At 37.5% G+C, this 21,282-nt stretch overlaps 1 protein-coding gene across 1 annotated transcript in view; it reads left to right on the forward strand.

Moving 5' to 3' along the window:
• The window catches only part of LOC125769191 (melatonin receptor type 1B-A-like), a 33,731-nt gene that overhangs the window by 5,944 nt on the left and 6,505 nt on the right, over nt 1–21,282 (forward strand). The window contains exon 2 of the mRNA XM_049437751.1: nt 17,981–18,874. Coding sequence (XP_049293708.1) covers nt 18,316–18,874 — 559 coding nt within the window. The 5' untranslated portion in view covers nt 17,981–18,315. The remainder of the gene's footprint in view (nt 1–17,980; nt 18,875–21,282) is intronic.

Consider the following 21,282-nt stretch of genomic DNA (forward strand, 5'->3'; position numbering starts at 1 on the left):
CTTAACGATGTAAATGAAATTAGAGCTTGAACAGCGAGTCTTCTTGTCAACAATGCAGGTAACAAAAGATAGAAAAGCTCCACAGCATCAAAGAGGTTCAACATAATGGCTGCTTCACGCACACACTACAAGTGTTTGCACCTGGGAAAACAACAGTCAAAGTAGAAAAAAAACAACTGCAACAATGCCTTGGGAATTCAATGTTCAAATCGTTCATATTTGCAAAAAAGTAGATAAAAGAAACCAAAACGCCTGGGTTAGTGAGATGATATGAAAGCGTTGCACACAACACATTGGCAAATGATTTGGCCTTTTATTTGTTTCACAGCTCAAGGAAACCAACATTAATTTCTTCACAGACTCTTTTGTTTTCATTTCCACCCTTTTTTTTATTCTACGTGTTACGCTTGTCATACTGCAAAACTAAGAAACATAAAAGAAAACCTACATACAATCCTCGCTGAACGATCGAAGAAAGCTTCAAAGCCTCGGACAAAGACACCGATGAATTATGACACCAATATTTCGTGCTGATAGGGGATAAAGAGAATTTATTTATCCATCAGTTTATCATTGTTCGTTTCGGTTGCAATCTTTCATTAATCATTGCCGGAGAGACTGCAAATCGTGAGGGTCGTGAGTTTGCTGAAGCAATTGTGCCTTTAAATTTTGAAACGTTTATCGGCATTTTGCATTTAAAATCGGATGAAAACTGTATCCCTTCAACAGAAGTGTACTAAATATTAACAAAAGCGACAGAGATTTAATTTACTTAAAAGTAATGCCAATACCAATAATGACACATTTTGCAAAGTAAAAACAAGTACTATTTTTTTTGTTTTTTGCGTAATTGCAAAATATCGATAGTAAAGTTATTCGTTTGTTCCTGCATATAAATCTAAGTTCTGGCCTAACTAGGTCATTGAAGGATGGCATTTTGATTTGGAGTTCTCTTACTATTTCGCGAAAAATGTTTCCATTGTGTTCTCGTATCAATGCAATCTTTGTTTTTGTGTTCAAGAGTTTCTACTCTTTAACATTGTTCACAGTTAGGATGCTGTGCTAGTTTATATTTATACTTGATTGCCTGAGTATAAACCCTTTCAGTAACTATCTTATCCAAAAAGCTTCTGTGATTTGAATTTAGTTGTTTCTCGTTTTTATTCCTCATAATTTTGTTCCATTGAATGGATGGATGCTTTTCCATTATGTGTGGTTTAGCTAACGAATTTATTGCCTCGGCTTCGTGTATTTTTTTAGAGCTTGAGTTTTCAATTAATTTTTTTTTTTGATAGATATGCCTTTTCAATTTTTATCATTTTCATGCAGGGATTGGATGGTGAACTGTCTACAATATTTGGCGGATTTTCAACATTTATTATTAACTATTTGCTGTGTGGAATGATTGGGATTTCTTCTAAGTGTCGGTTTATAAGTAAAGATTTTATTTCTGTTCAGCGACTAAGAGATTAAGACCTCCGTTTTCATTGGATTGAGCTAATTGATTTAATGCAATTCTTCCCCTTTTGACCATATAAATGCTCCTAGTTTGGATGTTATGCTGCCCAAGATTTTGTTGTTGATTGACAGAAGTGAGCCAACATACCACACTTTGGACGTTAATTAAATGTTAGATGGTTTTTGATGTAAATACAAATCTCTGGCCATATGATGCCTAATTGTCTGTGCAAATTTATTTGATGTTGCTTTCCAGTTCATTTTAATTGTTAACTTTAAGCAGTTCGTGAAAATTATTCCAAGTGTTTTGATATTGTACTTGTTATCTAACCAGTCTACGTTGATTCTATTCTTCCCACATATACCAATGTCAATTGATTTCGATTTACTGGTGTTGAATTAATGGGTCACCTTGTCTGACTGAACGTATGATTTTATTTCTGTATGACGTCTATTTTGTACGACGTCTACTATTCCCTTATTGAATCCCATGGAGTTTATAATTTTGTACAACAGATTAAAAGAAACATTTCTTAAATTAAAATAATAAAAATCTACCACATTCTGGCAACGATTGTATGATATATTGTTTGCTTTTAACATATTTATTTATTTGCACAAATACAAAAAAAAGAAATAAAAATGCTTTATGCGTCATTCTACATTTTCACCCTGAATGTATAGGGAATTTGCACTGATACGCATGATTGTTATGTGCAGCCGGAATGTTGTACACCAATCAGAGCCGATAACGCGCCGTCGGCGCTTTTTGTTTCGCAGACCCGACGGCTGAAATTCATTCACCAGTACTAACCATGCCGTCTGCGTATTCTGCGTATCTGCTAAAACTAACGACCATGTCAACAGTGGTTTGCTGGTGAACAGTACCGTTGAATATGGTTGACCTTTCGAATGGAGCCAGCCGTCTATCCCTTCGTCTGTGATATGACTTAGTTGACCATCATTGTGCAAAGTGTAACAAACGTAACCAGAACAGAGGTACATCGCACAATGTACGCGGCGCATTACAAATTGGATGGCATTCAACAACGGACACGATCGGATGGAATTGAAATGCGGTCCAAATCCTACGAGAGGGAGGCACATTTTTGTATGACATTCTGATGTAGATACGCACGGTTGCTTCCGTTGTGGAGATGGGAAATATGGCGATCACATCGTTTTGTTGCACGTTATCCCTTATGTTGGTGTGTCTGTGTGTGTGTGTATGTGTGTGTGTGTGTAGAGACGGACGAGTGTGACAATTTTCATGCATCGTTGCAGCATGGTGGATGTCACCATTGTTGGAATTTGTGGCATTTCGGATTTCTTTCTGAATATTTGAGCGGAGTTCGAAGGAATGATTATATGTTCAGGATGTATGAAATTTATTGTTTTGTTATTTTTAAGAATATGTACAAAATAAAGTGTTTAACAAGTAGACGTTTAAGTATATTTACTTTATTTTTATGCAAACACCAGAAATCGATGGAATGTTAAGAAAATATAACTTTTAATATTTAAATTAATTTTATTTTTTGTAAAACAAATATGCTAATCTACCAATAAGGTAGATCAATAATTTGTACTAAAACACGTTGCTAGACATATGCTTTTACTACATCCAATTTGGTCGAATACTATCTATCGTTTCGACAACCATTTTCACTGACAACATGGAATAAAATTTTATGCTCCCTTGTTTTATGCGATATTTGGGAGGCATTTGCAACGGGATACCTTGCAAGCCTCGTTGCGTTTTGTTCCCTTGAGCGTTATGAGGTTATAAAGTTTAGCACTGATCTTCCACCATTGCTCCTATAATAATCCTTTGATATATTTGCATCATTTGCCCTTGTACACCAACCATAGCGTTGTGCAACAACGGGTTTGCATCATATATAATCACCATTAGCATAACTTCCAGCTAACCAAGCAAACGATTTTTATTATATATGCTACTGCATTTCGTTATGATCATGCTCACGAAACATATCGAATTAATTCACACCGCAACTTGTGAATCCGTACAGCTGAATCTTCGGAATGTGATGAAAACTCGCCTAGTGGCAACTAGCTTAATTTTTTTAAAGTTTTTAGGTATCCTTCATGTGAACGTCATGTTGAAAAGATACGATTCTTGTGAATTACAATTATGCGACCCCATGAATCCGTACGATTTATGACGCACAGCGGAACGCAAAACCACAACGCACATCCTCCAAACCTTGAAGGTGGTTTAGTTTTGATATTACTGCTTCTTCCTCCAGCTAAAGCTTATATTGCAATCCTAATGCAGGACAATGCTCCGTGCGAAATTGATCGTAAAAATGCGATATTCGTATAACAGCAATAAAATCCTTCTGGCGCAAAAACCCGTCGTCTTCGTGTATGGTGTGGAAATGTTTATTACATACTTACCGCGACTAGCTGGGAATGCTTTTCTAGTGCTGTTTCGAACATTTCGTACGTGTATATACAACAGTGCGACTTTCATTTCTTACTACAAATCTCAAATGATACTATTTTATTATTTAATCCATTCCCTAATTTTGAATGTATTTAATTTCTAAAACCAGGAAAATTTCTGAAAATTAGACAAAAAAAAATCTCACATATGAATGCAGCTAATTAGATTGTTTTTTTTAATTTTCTACTTCAACCACTCTGAAAAGCCATCATGAGAGTATCAAACAATTTCCGCAAAAGTTATCAAAAATTCTCAACCCAATTCTTAACCGCAAACCACCATAAATGATCTGAAACTATTCATCAGTCATTGATTATAAATGTTGAAAATGATTTAATACCTTCACGATTCATTTGCACATCGGATCTATACGATCGTTCAAGGCGACAGAATCTTTCCATAGCTACATACAAGATATGGACGAACGACCATTAATGAATGATAATTAAAATTTTTATTACACATCCTAGCCTGCTCCCCTTTACGCTGGGGCTATTCGAGAGAAAGCCGTTAATCAAGTGTATAAGGATTGATGGAGACCGAACGAACAGATGGAAGCAAAAGGGTTGTTGATGCAAACAGCTGATTTAAATTAATTATTGTTTTTTTTTTCTTGTATTCGTAACATGACGTACATCAGTTTGAACCCAACTGGAGGTTATCATTTCTCTAGGGCTGTAGGTGTTTAAAGGTTTATATCGTTAGTTTATTTAATTAATCTATAAAAGTTCAACGCAATTAAAAAAACCAATTAGTATCTTTGTCTTTTTATCTCGTTATAATGAAATTATAAAACTACATGTTAATTAAAAACTACAGATACATAAAACTGAAATCCTATTGCATAAGTGTACTGGTCGATGGATATTAAAGCAACCGTCAACATCGTCACTTAAACGATGTACAAACGATGTAAAACGATGTATGGTTAAACAACCATTTGGAGCTCTATTTGAATCAGGTATTTACATGTTTTGATGTTAAAGTAGATATTAATTTATTTTATGTGTAAAGTGTGAAACTATGTGTAAAGTTCAAAGCGAAACAAACCAAAACTGGATTGAAATCCATAACCAATCTTGTTGTGGAGAGCAGGACTAAACAATAATTTATTTATATTTTACACACCGACATAATTTTGTGGCATCGCAAACATGATTAAAAACAAAAAAAAATCCTGTAAATTTTTATACTCTATATATCATATTTAGAGTGTTATTTTAAGTCAAACCTTTAATTAAAAATATATACATATCTAATACAGAAAAGAATTAAACTAAAATATTCTGATAATTTAAAAGATCTAGCAAGATCTACGAAAATTAACACAAAATCAAGCATAACATTAAGCTGTTACTGTTGTTTATTTTTAATAACTGATAACTTACTTAATCATTTCATGTTTCAAAATCCTCCTTTTGGCTGTTTTTGCAACGGAAACCCATATAATAGGGTACGCAACGTTGTGTGAAATTGGGTAAAACTCCCTACGCGTATTATTCATATCGGTAACAGTGAACAAGCCACCATCCTACCTACATTTATTATCTTCCATCACGTTGAGCTTCAGCCATAACCCAGGTTTGGATGAAAGTCTATTTTTACAACGTCCCTCCCGACGACCACGTGTGGCCCGGGAAACCAGGGAATGCAATAATAATTCATTGCAACTCGTTGCATGAATCCTAAGATGAATGTTCGGTTTTCCACCGGTAGAAAATGTATGGCTAAAGTCAAGCTCACTCGATGATCCGGCGGATACGAACCTGAAAGAAAAGGTAATACATTCGGTCAGGAGCTGAGCTTAATGCTCGATTGTGTACCGGTGAAACGCCCTGCAATATCGACAGCACCATCATCGGTTCGTGTGTCCGCAACGCAAAGGTGGAAGGAAATGAAACAATCCACCCGGACAAGGTATGACGTCGGACAATGAGCCACATAAGGGAATGGAAGGATGCTAACTGAAAATCTTCACCATGTAGCAAAAGAACCTCGTACGCTAGCGAATTGGAAGCTAACGATGGCAAACAAGAATAATGCATAAAATATGCAAATCAAAGCACAAGAGTTCACCACCTCCGCTTTCGATGGGATTTTTTTTTCGAACTTGACGTTGCCGTTAGCGTATAGGAAACTGTATAAATCTCCGTACTGGAGACTATTGTTCGGTAGTGCTAGCCCAGTACCGGTTCGTATGATGATGATGGTAATCATTTTATACTAAAAAGAATAATATACCATTATTAAACAGGTTAACAGCATCAAAGCTTTGTGAGATTGTTTGTTATTGAATTTTGTGATCAAATTTGTGATTTTATTTCCAACATTGAACTATTGTATGTGATTGATTTGGTAGGTTTTTTTTCAAATATCAATCAGTTTAACCTTCTACTTTTGTCTCATTTTTGGTTTAAGGTTTACATATAATGATTGTGTGGTATAGTAGTAAGATTTTTGTAATAGCAGTTCAGTAATATTTAAAGCTATTTAGGAAAACGGAAAACGGAAAACGGAAAACGGAAAACGGAAAACGGAAAACGGAAAACGGAAAACGGAAAAGGAAAAGGAAAAGGAAAAGGAAAAGGAAAAGGAAAAGGAAGAGGAAAAGGAAGAGGAAAAGGAGAAGGAGAAGGAGAAGGAAAAGGAAAATGTTCTTATTTGTTCTTATTCTCTTATCTTTATATTCTTATTCTTCTTATTCTTCTTATTAAAATTCTTATTCTCATAAGAAAAAGAGCCGAAGAGAAAAAAGAGAAAAAAGTAATTGCTTTTTCGTGCTCTACAAATATGTCTTATTTCATTAAACCAAACACCAGAAAACATAACACAACACAAGGATAGGAAAATATAATCAAAACAGAAAATCTTTCATATTTTACACACACACACACATTTCCTTTCCGTGGTGGATTTATTGCATCATCACCGAGCAGGCAAAATAAAGCACAGAACATCATTATTAATCGTAGATTCCCGTTGACGCAATGATCCGCTCCTCTGTTGGGGATGTAAAAAAAAATGCAGGTAACAAATGAAACCAGAGTCGACGCTAACGCTAGATTTCTTAAGCAAACAGTTCTTTGATGATCTTTCGTCTCGGACGAAACGTTTATCAAAATGAAACCGGACCCCTCGGTTGTGGTCAAAATGGCTGGTACGTCCATTTCTGGCATCAGTAAGATAAAGAAGTTTCACCTTTCATTGTTGGAACCAGTGAATAATGTTTTATAAGCGTATCACATTTTACGGCATTCGTGTTTTTTTTATGGAATGCAAAGCGGAGCCGTTCAAAAGCAACCTGCGATGGTTCATAATTCTTCTAAAGTAAAATGCGTAATTTGCAATCTTGCCGCGTTTCACGACCGGGAAATCCATACCATCAAACAGGGAGCACCAAGGTTGGCACAATAATAATAATTATACTAATAATAATAATCAGTTGGAACTGCAAAAAGCTGCCTCTACGCTGCGTAATTGAGGAGCTAATTGTTATGACTGTTGTTAAAACAACAATAAAACATAATGATGCTATTTTGCAGTGCCCGTTAGGCCGTAGTACATTTTTTACAAGCATAGTTACGTAAATTAACTTTTTTTTTGTAAATTTTTTTACCTAAATTACTCTCTAACATCAAAGTTGAAACTCTTTCACTCTGTCTGAATAGGCAAACTATTGCACACAACCTAATATAGGAAATAACTTTCCGCATACTTTCGGAACCAAATTCCATTTCGCTTCTTTCGAAAGCATAACAATTTCCCTTCCCTAGAAAGCGGTTGATGCTGAAAAAAGGGTTTATCGGAATGAAATTTATGGCCATCACTCGGTTAGGCGGTTTGGAAAATGTGTTGCAAAGATTTATTACGGTATTCGGTACTACCTTTCCGTCGTGTCGTTACGAGTGGCCTGCATTGTATGTCCTTGAAAAAACCAATCTCAACCATGATGAATATGTGAAAATTATACCAGCAAAAACCTGTGAAATGGTTTGAATCGTCCACGTGCAAAACTTTGCACCCAAATGGAGACCGATGAAGAATTTCTGGAACAATTTTTAACTTAAAATTCTCCCTTTTTGCTGAATAACTCGAACTTTCCACACCACTTTTTTATTTTCTCTTTCTTTTTCATAGTACAGGAGGAAAGTGTGTTAATAGAATCGTTTAGAATACAGGACGTACGGTCAGTTTGTCAGGGAAGTACTGGATTTTTTAAGGACGGTGCAGAAGCTCTGCCGTGTTGCCGTGAATCATTAGCAGACAGCAACTCTTGCAATCGCCCATAAAAGTATGTACAAAATGTGTGGCTAATTAACATACGCAAACCATTTGCCAGCCTTTATGCCTTCTTTTCCGGTTTTCCTAATTTTCCTAGTTCCTAGTCCTAACCTATGTTACTTTATGGTTACGATCTACAACATGGCAGTGCTAGTTTCATTCGTTGACTAAATGGAGTTTTAAAGATAGTAATCTTCTTCTGACGGTCTGGTGGTATATGTATTAAACGGCGCCAGTTCTACACGACAGTATCAAATCCCATGCAATCCCACGACATCCCTAGTAAGTACTGAATATCCGGCTACGCGGTACACATAAGTCTGGTAAGCCAGAAATGGTAGGCATTTTTCATCATCTTCATGACCTTACAGGTCGTTGAGTCAAGAAGAAGAAGAAGACATACAGCATATGGACGTAGAGAATATTCCTAAAAAAAGACGTCGAATTTGCGTATCACATCTAACATAGCTTCTTGAGTTTACAGAATTGATATTTATACTAATTTAATTCTATTAATTTCTCATACTCCGTATGACAAGATTCAAAAATATAACTACATTAAACGCATAAAATGGCCGGACTGTATAAGATATATTCCATTTCACAATGCATTACTAAAATTAGATCTTCCTAAGCCATCTATTTTGTTTATCACGCAATTGAAATTTTCAACAATTATACTACAGCTATTTATAAGGAAATCTGAAATAATTTGCTAATGTGTGATGAAAGAATTGTGCTTTTCCTTTCTTCCCATCTAAACTTTTTTCGATGTGTCTAATGTTTATCTCCTCTCACACAGTAATACCTGTCTCTCATTCTCTTTCATTATTATTAGTTATGTTCTAATTTCTGAGGCAGTTAAGAGAGTTTTCATTAATCTCTTGTATTCAAATAATATCTTAATCGAATTTTTGGGCAATGAAAACTTCTTTTTGTCCTTGGTAATGGAGGTTGGTAATGTTTATTTCTATTTCTATTCTTCTTTTATTCCCATCTTTTTTATTATCTACGTCGGATGTCCCAATCCAGACTGTTGACTTTTACTTCTGATAGTCTTGCTGTTTGTAACAGCAATTGCGACTATCTTGTGTGTTCCGTGTCGCTATGCGTGGTGGAGATATCATCTTTTCTACTGCTGGTTGTCTGTTTAGATGTACATGGAGCGCAGATCTTCTTTGGCTGTAGTAGTGGTGTTGGTGTATTCTATATTTGTGTTTCATGTGCTTTAGTAATACTTGCATACGTATTAAACATTTGTTGTCATCGGTACGTAGCAAGCGCTACATCTGCGTTTATAAATACAAACGAAAGCTTTGGAGTCTATTTATTATTATCCATTCCGTAGTCCAGCACATAGGAATGCTGCATTGCGTACACCTTCGATGACAGACACAACTATTCTATAATTGCTCATGTATTTGGCTCATGTTCTATAATTGCTCACTGTTCATTACATACACCGAAACGTCGTGAATGTTAACATCATTCAAAGAGATGGCAATTGGATTTTTTTCTTAGGGATTCGATTTATGTAAGTGATTGTGAAAACTTGTCTCACTAACACCTCGAACCGATTTTTGCACTTGTTTGTTTTTTATATGTAAGTGTTATTTTTATCATTCACTGAGAACATGAAAACAAATCTGATCCGTACAAGGTACTACTTTTATACGATAGATTATCCTGTTTACGTTTATTCACGTATTACATTTATTTTACTACTTTCTTTAAAAAAATTTATGATAAAACAATATAATAAATAATTTTAGTTAAATTTTGATGATTTGTAAGCTATAAATTTGAAGTCTCCGTGTGGAATTAAACTAAATTATTGTAATTGAATTGTAACGCTCCACATCCTAGCACTGATAGATTTTTTGATGAAAAACAAAATGCATTACCTAAGATTTTAAAAAAAGATCACCACAAAATGATCATCGTTAAACTATTTACCTTCATAGTCTTAACGCGTTATCAATGTAACATCCAGAATGGCACATGGAACATAATACAACAACAAAAATTAAAAAAACACGAACATTCCGAGCTACATTCGCGCTATCAAAAAGCCATCGACTTGTGACGACAATCTTTTCATGCGCAATCGACTGCATAATGTAAGAAGTGTAAAATCGGTCCAGCGCCATTACGCTTGCTTGAGCACAATCTCGCTATCGAAATCGCTAAGCAACGACAATGGTTTCCAGCACGAACAACTGACACACAGCTAAAAGGGTACAACTGGTATGGTTGTTCTAAGATAGGGCGGAAAGATTGGGTCACAAACTTTCATAGCCAATCGAAACCGACGACTATGGCTTTTGTCCATCGCCATGTTTCGGTCTTTCCGAAGCGCCACAAAATCCTGGAAGCAAGAGTGTCGAACTGTTCAACCAGGAGGGGTTGAAGACCGCTAAGGCGTATAAAAGATTCAGATCGCTTCTTGGAATAGCAACAGTCGTCAGAAAGCTGGGATATCAGCAATTGCTTTGCGCTGTTGATGGCTTCAAACACTCGAAGAAGCTTGTCCTTTCGGCTGGAACCCCATAATTGCTTCGAAGAAAACGTATTACATTGTTGAAGCATTTTCGGATAAAGTTTGGAGATTTGTTCGCCGAGAAGCATATCCGACTACCTCCAGACGCAGGTAGAAGCTATCTTCAATTACATGGTACTATCATAAATTAATGTGCGAAACAGTGATATTTCCGGTTCGGTAATTATTGATGAATGTTGGCACGAAGGTTCATATCCTATGTCCCATGTGTAGTACCTAGAAACCAGGCATGAGTACATAAAAGACAAAGAATGACAAGGAATCATTAAAATGGCTGGCAAAGAACTCTGAAGTTTTTTTTTTAAAGAAAAACGTTTCTTGTGTATTGCTATGACCTACAAGGCTATAGCATCATAAAAGGAAGATAAAGGAACAGTGTAACTCTTCATTATAAGCATTTTCAATCTGTGCTTGAAATGCAAATGAAAATGCACATGAAAAGAGATATTTTCTAAATAGTAAAAACTGCTTTTGAACCCAAATGCTATGCCGTTAACTTTCACCACACTCTGTAGTAATTTTTCGTAATAAATTGTAACACTTTTCAATGGTGGACAGCTATTTCAAACGTGAAACGTAACGGGTTCAAACTTCGTTTCGCTGTCTTAATTGCTCTTCTTCCGCACCGAATGCGATCAAGACGTTGTTAAATTGTGCACCGTTAAAACTATACCAAAGCTCGCCAACGACCGCAGGCAAGTGGACAGGCGACCAGCCAAACTTGTTGTCGCTTAGGGTATGTATCGGTGTTCTACTTTTCAGCTTTTCGCATCACAGGTTTATGTTTACCGGAGCTGTGCTTCTTTTGAAACTGTCTTGATGTCATAATGTTCACCTTTTTGTTTCGTGCTATCTGTTGTTTTTCGTGCCAGCACGCTAACAGTAATTGGGAACTCCATAGGATGGAGTGAGCTTCACCTTTTAAGGACCAAATTTAGATAACGGTTTGTTGTGCTTTTGGCTTGTACTGCACACTTGGAAGAATTCCGTATAATACAGCTTAAATTAAAATAAGTTTATGTGATGATGTACAGCTTCGTTTCGGTCGTGCATATATTTCGAGTGCAGGTGACAAAGAGTCATCTTAAAGCTTTAAGTTTCATGCAATGTTTTCACTTTATTTTGTAGTTTCCTTTCCTTGACATGATGGTTTTGAAGTAATGCGAACTGAACAACTGATTTCTTTTTACCGCGTACCCTGATAGTTGCTTCGTAAGAAAGGTTCAGATAAAATTTGTCGTGTGTACACTAAACCACTAAGAACGCTTCCATTTTTCATCTTGTTTGCGTGTATTTGAGGTATATTCTTCACTGACAGTGAAAAAATCTGTGTGACATTTCATTAAGGATCCTATAACTGAGCATAATTAAAAACTTTGAAGATTGCTTCCTTCCCAAGTTGAACAAATGATACTGTTAGCAAACACCTTTAAACAATTTGTTACAAAACAATCACTTATGGTCTTTCCATTACATTAACTGGATAAACCACAATAGGTTGGTATGCTGGACATAATCATCGTGGTTGTCTCAAGCGATAATTAAAATATCAAAATTAACAAAAAAAAACTTTACGTTTGATTTCATCAACAAGATAATGCTCACTCGTAATAGTAGCTGCTCAAACTTTGGCAATACAAGTTATACGTAACAATATGCAAAACAGATTACGGACCATAAAAGCTTTTCCTACCCACGCCCTGAACGCAGTCATTAGGGGAACTATGGTTTAATGATGTCAAGGGATTCGTTTGTTTCTACCATTCGTTAACCATACTGCTACTATTACCTATTGAAATTATGGCATAAATTAGATACCACAGCAACGGTACTCACATACGCACAAAAAAACGGCCTCTATCGAAGAATTCTATCCAGCGCGTCGTAATGAAAACAAAAAAAAACCAAACCCTCACCTGCACTGCACGACACGGTCACACTTTTTTATCATCACCACCCCTATATTAACAACAACAACAAAAACCCAAAAGCACACTAACATAGTTCCTCGGGGGCGCTGTTGCTGCTTATCGGTACAATTATATACTTTTTCGTTTTCGATATTGCAACATTGAGCTGATGTCACTAGCTGTTCTCATCAACATGCATCAACTCTATGGAACCCCATAATATTACGCCTAGACAACTTTCCCCAGCATGATTGTATGTGTGTGTGTGTGTGTGTGTGTGTGGGTATGTGTTTGGATATGTGCACAACAAGTAGCGAACAAAAAATCCCATAACAATCCCGTTAATAGCTTATCGTATGAATAAAACATTTCGTTTACAACGCCTTTCCACTTCCGGATGGGTAAAAATGAGCCTGGCAATGGGTATGGGAGTGGGATGTCATCGTCGAAATAAATCATGCTTTTTTTTAGTTCACCGCTAACACACCGGAGGCACAGAAAGTGGCTAATACTTGGCTCCGCGAACGAACAATAGGTAATGCTGAATATGCATTAAAGCGTAACGTAAGCTGCCGTATTGTTACGCCGATAGCATCGAACATCAAGTGCGCAACAGTCATCCGCTACGAGTGAGGATGTTGTTATGATTCTTCAGGTTGATATTTTATCTCTTAATTTGTGTTTATCGGCATTTTTCAAGTCGGCAGCAGATGTGACCGAAAGGCATAAAATTTCGTTTATTTAGTATGCTTTTTTCTTGTTGGATTTTTTTTGTTTAATTTCGTTTAATTTTTGGTTTATAAATTGCAATACGGCCTGCTACTTCTTCTTTTGTGGCACTGCAATCCTTAACAAGATGATCAGCCCAGCGTACGGGGGTTTGGCTCAGATGGGATTTGATTGTCGGTCCTGTCGTGTAGAAAACTCTACCAACGGGTATCCGTTCTATATGAATAAAAATATTCGGCGTTTTTATATATGTAAATTTTGTTAATTTATTTTTTATTTAAGTGATACATTAAATTTGGTTGAAAATACGGTAATGTCGTATAGGTAAATGGATTAATAGTTTAATAGTCGCTTTAATCAATGATTGGAGTATCGTTTTATGTGTTTCTTAGATACCTATAACTTTGTCGAAAACCCCATATCAACGTACGAAAGAACACCTAAAAAAAACTACCTTTTTTGTGTTGATCGGTACAGCAGAAATCTAAAACTTTCTAGTATTTTTAGTTCTCGACCGTCATCACATCAATTTCAACCCCGTTTAGAAAGGTAGCATTTTTTTCACCACCACAAACTCGACATTAAACAAATAGTCGACCTTTCCTCGGGCGTGGGATTTTCGTTGGTTCGATTAAAAGAATACCCTTAGAATGATTCTAACGGTGAACGTTTTGTTCTTTTCTTATACCTTATAAGCCAAAAGAAAGTGGACACAACAAAAAAGAAAGGAATTACAGATAAATGCAATAAAAAAATGAAAATAAAATTATCCAACCGATCCATCCATTTTCCGATCAATTCTATCCGTTTTATCAATCCCTGCCGACCCGCGAAATTGCGGAGTGCCAAACAAACGTGGCGGTAAGCCGTTCAATCATCCTACCCAACAAGTGGCGCCATCTTCGGTGTTGAACCTTCTGGCGTGGTACATTCGATAGACGGTGCCATCCGTAAATGGGGTCGCTTATTATGATTACGCTTTGTGCTCTTGATCCTGCTCACAAGTGCTCCCCACTACACGCTCGCAAAGATATCTGTTTGTGTCGTTTGACCGGCGCCAGTACCGCCAGATTGCAACGGGTACACCGATCGGGTGGTGAGTGAGAAAATAATTAAATTCGCTCAACGATAAAGCACTTGTGCGTCTTATCGAGATGATGAGGGCCGGATGTCTGATCGAAAACCGCACGGAATCCACCCTTTCCTTCCCACAGATACTTAATAGGTTAGGAGTGAATGAGATGTGGGTTGTGCGTTGATTTAGAAATGCCCGTCGGGCATGGACATACACATAAAATACATCCCATAACTGCACCATTCTGCACCGTTCAACTGATTGTTTGGAAATCCTTCTTCGTATACCGTGTATTAATGACAATCACCTGATGGTTGGTGCAACTGGTAAAGGGAGCTATGGAAATTTAATGAAAAAACTTTGTTCCTTCACCAACCAACAGCGAAGCAAATACCAGCACCAGTAAACTGAATGAATAGTGGCGGAAATCAACAGAAAATTCCACCAAGCACCAAATGGAGGCGCCTGGTGGTTTGTACTGTTAACGCAGCAAAGCACCGAACGCCAAAGAAATTGCGGCACAAAACGAAAAGAAATGTGGAATCTAGTTTCGGTTCGGGTTTATTTCCTCCACGCAGCTCACCCAACTCATTCACTATGGGGTCGGAAAAAAACTTTCCCCATGCTACTGGTGTCTGCACACACTCTACTCAGCGCTAAGAGTGTTTCGAGTGTTGATCCGCAACGCTTTAATCCATACACTAATTTCACTCTAAACCCAGCCGGTAGGGGAAATGGTGGTGAGCAAAAAGAAAACTTACCGCAAAGTGTAGAAATAAAGAAAAATAATCACTCTAATTACCTATCCGAATGAGGTCATTTAGTGCCGGAAAATGTTTGCGGTAAATACGTTTTGGGTCGGGCGCCCCAGTTAAGGGTGCGGTACACCGTGTCGTTTTTCCATTAACATTTATATCCATTTCCTTCGGGTTTTGAAGCCATACAATTAAATTGTTTTGCGTACAGCTTATATTCTCATACGATTAAATTGGCATGTTTGAGTATGCTATAAATAGTCTGTGAAGATTAAAATTAAAATTATTACATGTACGTTGCAAACAAATAAACGTCCTGCATTACAACAAACCAATATGCCCACCCATGCTTCCTCCCCCCCTTTTCTTTATAACTGAGCTGAACTTCAAAATGGGGCATAAAAGTTTCCGAAATTGTGCTCCACCCGGTGTTCCATTCCAGGGAAACCCACTACACAATCAAATGCCACAGGCGTGAAACGTGATAAGATAAGAATTGAGGAATGATACATGCGACAGCACTTGCGTATGCTCATCACGTCTTGCACTTTGTGCCAGCGCAAAGAACAAACACATTCTTATCCACGTATGGCATACCAGTGTCAGTGCCGCGAAAATGAACAAACGCCATTCACCATTAGTTGAAGAGAGATTGAGGAAACATACTACAAAAACAGTTTTCAAATAGACACTAAAAGCGATGTAACACTGGAAACGGCCAGATACAGAATGGGGACTAGAAAGAGGATACAGTGCAAATCAATAAAAGCTTGGAAACGTTAATTCTTGTGTACAGAGGAAACTTCCTACGATTTGGGAATACTAATGTTGGTTAAATTTATTGTTTACTGCCTTTTCAATATTTCATATTTGTTTATTGTTATTATGAAAGTTTTCGTTTTGGAAAGGCGATGTTTTGTTGTGTAAGTTTTTATTTTTCTACGAGAAGAAATCAAGTTGTTAAGGCTGTAAAAAAATTAATTTGTTTATAAATAAAATCATCTTTATGCCAATTAATGGTTTACTTTATAGAAAATTGTATTTTTGTTGCAATTAATTTAATGTATTTTTCAAACTTACCTTCGAGATTTCTATTTGGTATTATTTGGATATTGAGTTAGCTATTTTTAATTTACATTTAGCACTGTATGTTTTTAGTAGTACTATAACTATTTCTTAATTATTAGTTTTCTTTTAAATTGGCCTGAAGCAGCACACAGATGGTGTTTTACTTTTTACTGTTTTCCGTTAATTCATATAAATTGAAACAATTAGTTGTTTCATTTCAGTTCTATTACGAGGGGTACTACATATATTTCTGGCCTAGGCCACAAGAAGGGTGGCCTGATCGAATCTGACATTTTTATACGAAAGTTTGACATTTTGGAGCATAATCACGCTCACAACGTTTTGACGTACGACCATCATTTGTGATGTTTACATTGACTTGAAAAAAATCCGTTTGGCAAAAGAATGGAGTTGACCCGTGAACATTTTCGTGCGATCATTTTTCACAACTTTCGACGTGCACTATCTAGGCAAGACTGTTTTGATGAACTCAAATTTTTGTATGGCGATAAAGCAACATCCTATACGACTGTTAAAAACTGGTATAATGAATTTAGTCGTGGCCGAAGCTCGCTCAGTGACGAATTTCGTGAAGGTCGTCCAAAAACGGCCGTTGTGCCTGAGAACATTGATGCCATTAGAAAACTACTTGCACAAGATCGTCATGTGACATACCGTGAGATAGAGGTATCTTTGGGCATTTCTTCCACCAACATAAACACTATTTTGCACAAACACCTGGGCGTAAAAAAGGTTTGCTGTCGTTGGATCCCGCACAATTTGACAATCCTTCAAAAAAAGGCTCGCGTCGATTGGTGCAAGGAGTTGAGTTGATCGTCGAGTTGATGGGTCATCCGCCCTACAGCCCTGACTTGGCACCCAATGACTTCTTTTTATTTGCGCACATTAAGAAAAAAATGCGTGGTCAACGATTTTTGTCGCCAGAAGATGCTGTTGAAGCGTTCAAAACCCATGTTTTGGAGGTGTCTCAATTGGAGTGGAAAAAGTGCTTCATCAATTGGTTTGAGCGCATGCAAAAGTGTATTGATCATAATGGAGAATACTTTGAAAAACAATAAAACCATTTTTGATGATAAATATTTGCATTTTCATAATCAGGCCAGAAATATAAATAGCAGCCTACGTATAATATCTATTTTTATCACTTTTTTAGCAACTCGTTTCGTTATAACAACTCTGGAAAGTTTAACAAAGTCTAAAGTGTAGTGATCATTATTAAAAACTCTTTCGCATAAAACAATTTCCCCTTCAAAGCGATAACCGTTTTCGCCAGATATTGGTTCTTGCAGGAGAAACTTAATTGACACCTCACTAACAAGCCGACGTGCCGACCATTTCACCTTCCATTTAGCAATGCGGTCATCTTCCAGTTCGTCCTAGAAATACTTCCATCGATGAAAATAATCTTCCTCGCTTCCTTTCCCCACTTAAATTATTTCCGTTCACATTTACCTTCTTCATCGCTTGTCGTTTGTTTATATCCGTCACGGTTAGGTAGCGTATCGTAAGAATAAAATTAACTTACCATCAACTACTTCCGTTAGGTGGACCATTCTGTGAGCTACCATTGAAGGTTCCCAACACATGGCAGCCACATCGCAGTGCCCTAATCGATCTAATAAGGTTTAAAATTATTTCATCTTCTTCGCACAGACCTACCCAAGGGACGATCGCAACACCAAGGCTAGGATGCGGAAAAGACCAACACGCTAACACTGTTACGTGTCCTACCATACACCACCATACCGCCACAAACAGGACACGACGTGGACACGTTAAAACGAACCTTTAAGTGAACCATTCTTGCCCATCCCCTATGTCGAGTCCGTGTCTGAGCCTCCCTTCCAAAATCGACCACCAATAAATAGCGGTCAACGGTACGAGCAAAACAAACGCACCGAAAGAAGAAAAAAAAGACATCCACCCACCCAAAAAAGGGCATTGCCTAGCGCGGCACGACCGATCATCACGGCACGGCAAACACAAACATGGACAACCTAACGGCCGAGCTGTCAAACTTCACCGCCAGCCCGCCGACGGATGGTTTCGTGGGTCCGGTGACAGCCGGCCAGCTGGCTGGCGCCGTCATGTCAACGCTGCTGGTCCAGCTCGTTACGGCAGCAACAAGTAGTGCCCGGACACCACCAACACCACCGACTACGGACGACCGCGACTACCATTACTACGACCCGAAACCAACAACGGCGTCAGTCTCCCCGGCCGGGCTGGTGGAAGCGAACGGGACCGAGCCTAATTTATGGTTCGTAACCTCGTTAGCCCTCTCCTCACGCTCGCAGCAGCATCAGCAACAACAGCAACAGCATCAACAACAGCTCCAACAGCAGCTGCACCACTCGACCACGGGGAACAGCGGTGGGACGGATGGCAGCGGCGGCGGTACCGGAGAGGTATCGCCCGTAACACTCTCAACGGAATGGCCCCGTCTCGCCCGGCTGCTACTGCTCGCCTGTCTCTCGGTTGTCGGCAGCATCGGCAACGTCTTCATGATATCGTCCGTTATGATAGAGGACCATCTGAAGAAAGCAGGTGGGTTTGTGTGCGAATGTGTACCTATGCGTTTGTTTGTGTTGTATTTTCTAGTATATTTCTAGTCCACCAGTTGATCCCTGTCAGCCATGATTTTCAATTAGGTTATTACGTTTCCCTCCGATTACTTTAGCAAAACGTGAGCATTACGGATGTTGTATGGCGGATGAAAATGTCAGTGGAACACCAAGTTCGGCTAAAGGGGACAGCTTGTCTTTAGCGACAGTTTGAAAAGTTAATTTACCCAGGGAGAGAGAAAAGTTTATTGAATGAAATCATCCAAATTCGTAACTATTTTTCCCAGCATCGGCCCAGAGACGATGTTGTCTTACTGCTTACTGGTGAGACAGGGTGGAGATTTTAAAGTGAATTATGCTCTACGAAGGCATAAAATAAAGCTGGCATTCCGGCAACTGTCATTCAATAGTTCCGAACTGATCGAGTATTGGGAGTCGGAGAACGGATATAAATTTTATTATTTATCAAATACCATTAGCTTGTTATACGAAACCGATAAACACAGCTTACAACCTACGCAAAGATGTTTGTCTATTCTTTTCAATTGATTTAGTCGAGATTTCACCCAGATTGGTTGAAGTTGTTCATATTGTGCTTTGTAGCAATTATACACGTTGAGACGATTATATTAGATGAAGAAACATACACCAAGACTTCTTGTTGTACCAATGCTGCCACTAATATGTTAAGAACAGTATACATATTTTTTGTCCACCAGTTCCGTGTTGCACCCATTAGTATAAGTCTAGGTACAGGACTGGTATTAAATCCCATTCGAACGAGAAAGAAAAAGCTAGGAATAATCGTATTAAGAACTTATCTGTGTTAGTTTATTAAGAAATCAACTGTTGTTAGTAATTAAGTTGATATAGCAGAGACAAATTAAGCTACAACAGAACAGATGATTGGAATTTGCTACCATTTTCAATGCACTATTCTTGTAATAATCAAAACGGAATTGTGAAAATGTATAGTTAGGTAAATGAAACCACAGCTTTTTCGTTATCAATGCTTGTTGATCGTTTGAATGTTGATACCGATATGATCTCCCTGCTCTAACTCGATCAGATGAACAGACTGTCGCATCTATCGCTATCACACGCACACCAGCAGAGGATTGTGCAGCTGGATATAATTGTATACTTACTTTCAAATACTAACGTGCGCATTGAAAACGGTTTTTTAAAATGAATAGTAAGAAAAAACTTGAAATTATATTTTATCAAACTAAGCTACAATTTTTTTTACAAAAGAAATGAAAAATTGAAAAACAAACATCAGACACTTTCCATTCCACCTATTAAACGTAACTTTTGGGATAGATATAAAACAAGTTTGAAAGCATATTTTCCAGTTCCAATCACATTTTTCATCAAATCAATTATCGATTTTGTAATAAATTTTTTAAAATATATTCTCCACTGTAAATTCGCACATTGTTTTTCGGTCGGGTTGTGCTGTGGTCAATTGAAAATCGGCTTTTTTGGGCCGGCTTGGATTGACGCTAACGTATGCGAAGATCCTTTTTTGGCAAAAAATTACATTGAACCTTTCGTCCCACCGTACATCCACCTTACGAAAAAAGTATCCATCACACCAAGTAGGTGTCCATATTGGCATCAGTTCTCCATCCTCTGGTGATTCCTCCGGTCACTTAACACAACCGGAACCAGACCTGTGATGGATTTTCCGATCTTCAGACGTGCCAGAATCTTTGAAAAGTTTTTGCGACCATGTCTAGTCGTCATGAAGTGTGCCACAATAGCTGATTTTGTTGTTGACCTGAATGGGGCAGGCGATTTTAACAAATTCCAAAGCAATGTTCTTTCACTTTTCCAGCCATATCAGCCGAAAATAAAGTGATAGAGAGCTTTCAAATGTTCATACTATACAGACAACTAGTATACATTGACTACTGATAGGTTGGCCAGTTAGCCAGTTGCATGAAAAATCTTTTTTAATGCATACCTTATGTACTTTTAAAATATAAAATTTGGCATATGAAAAAATGAAAATTATTCAAATAGGATTGAAGTAATATATTTTGTACATGACTCGATGGACAAAGGTTATATGAGAGTATTTTATGTGATTACACTCATGTGCCAATCAAAACAAACTGAATCACTCAACTTACCTAATATTGTCACCCTTGTACCTAAATACATTTGAAACTGCACACCGAAGTGAAATGGAGAAAGTTACAAAATGAGTTAAAATGTTTTTAACTTTCCTTTAACTTAAGCTGTCGTATCAAACTTTCTCAGCCATAACCGTTAAGTGGAATTGCAACAAACACCCACAACTGGACGAATCAAACAAAAATGTCAATCCGCTCACACCAATCCGTAAAGCTCACTCGGTTCGCTCAAAAAACGGGTTTCACATTT

The sequence above is a fragment of the Anopheles funestus genome, chromosome 3RL (assembly GCF_943734845.2).
Source record: "Anopheles funestus chromosome 3RL, idAnoFuneDA-416_04, whole genome shotgun sequence".
Classification (NCBI taxonomy): domain Eukaryota; kingdom Metazoa; phylum Arthropoda; class Insecta; order Diptera; family Culicidae; genus Anopheles; species Anopheles funestus.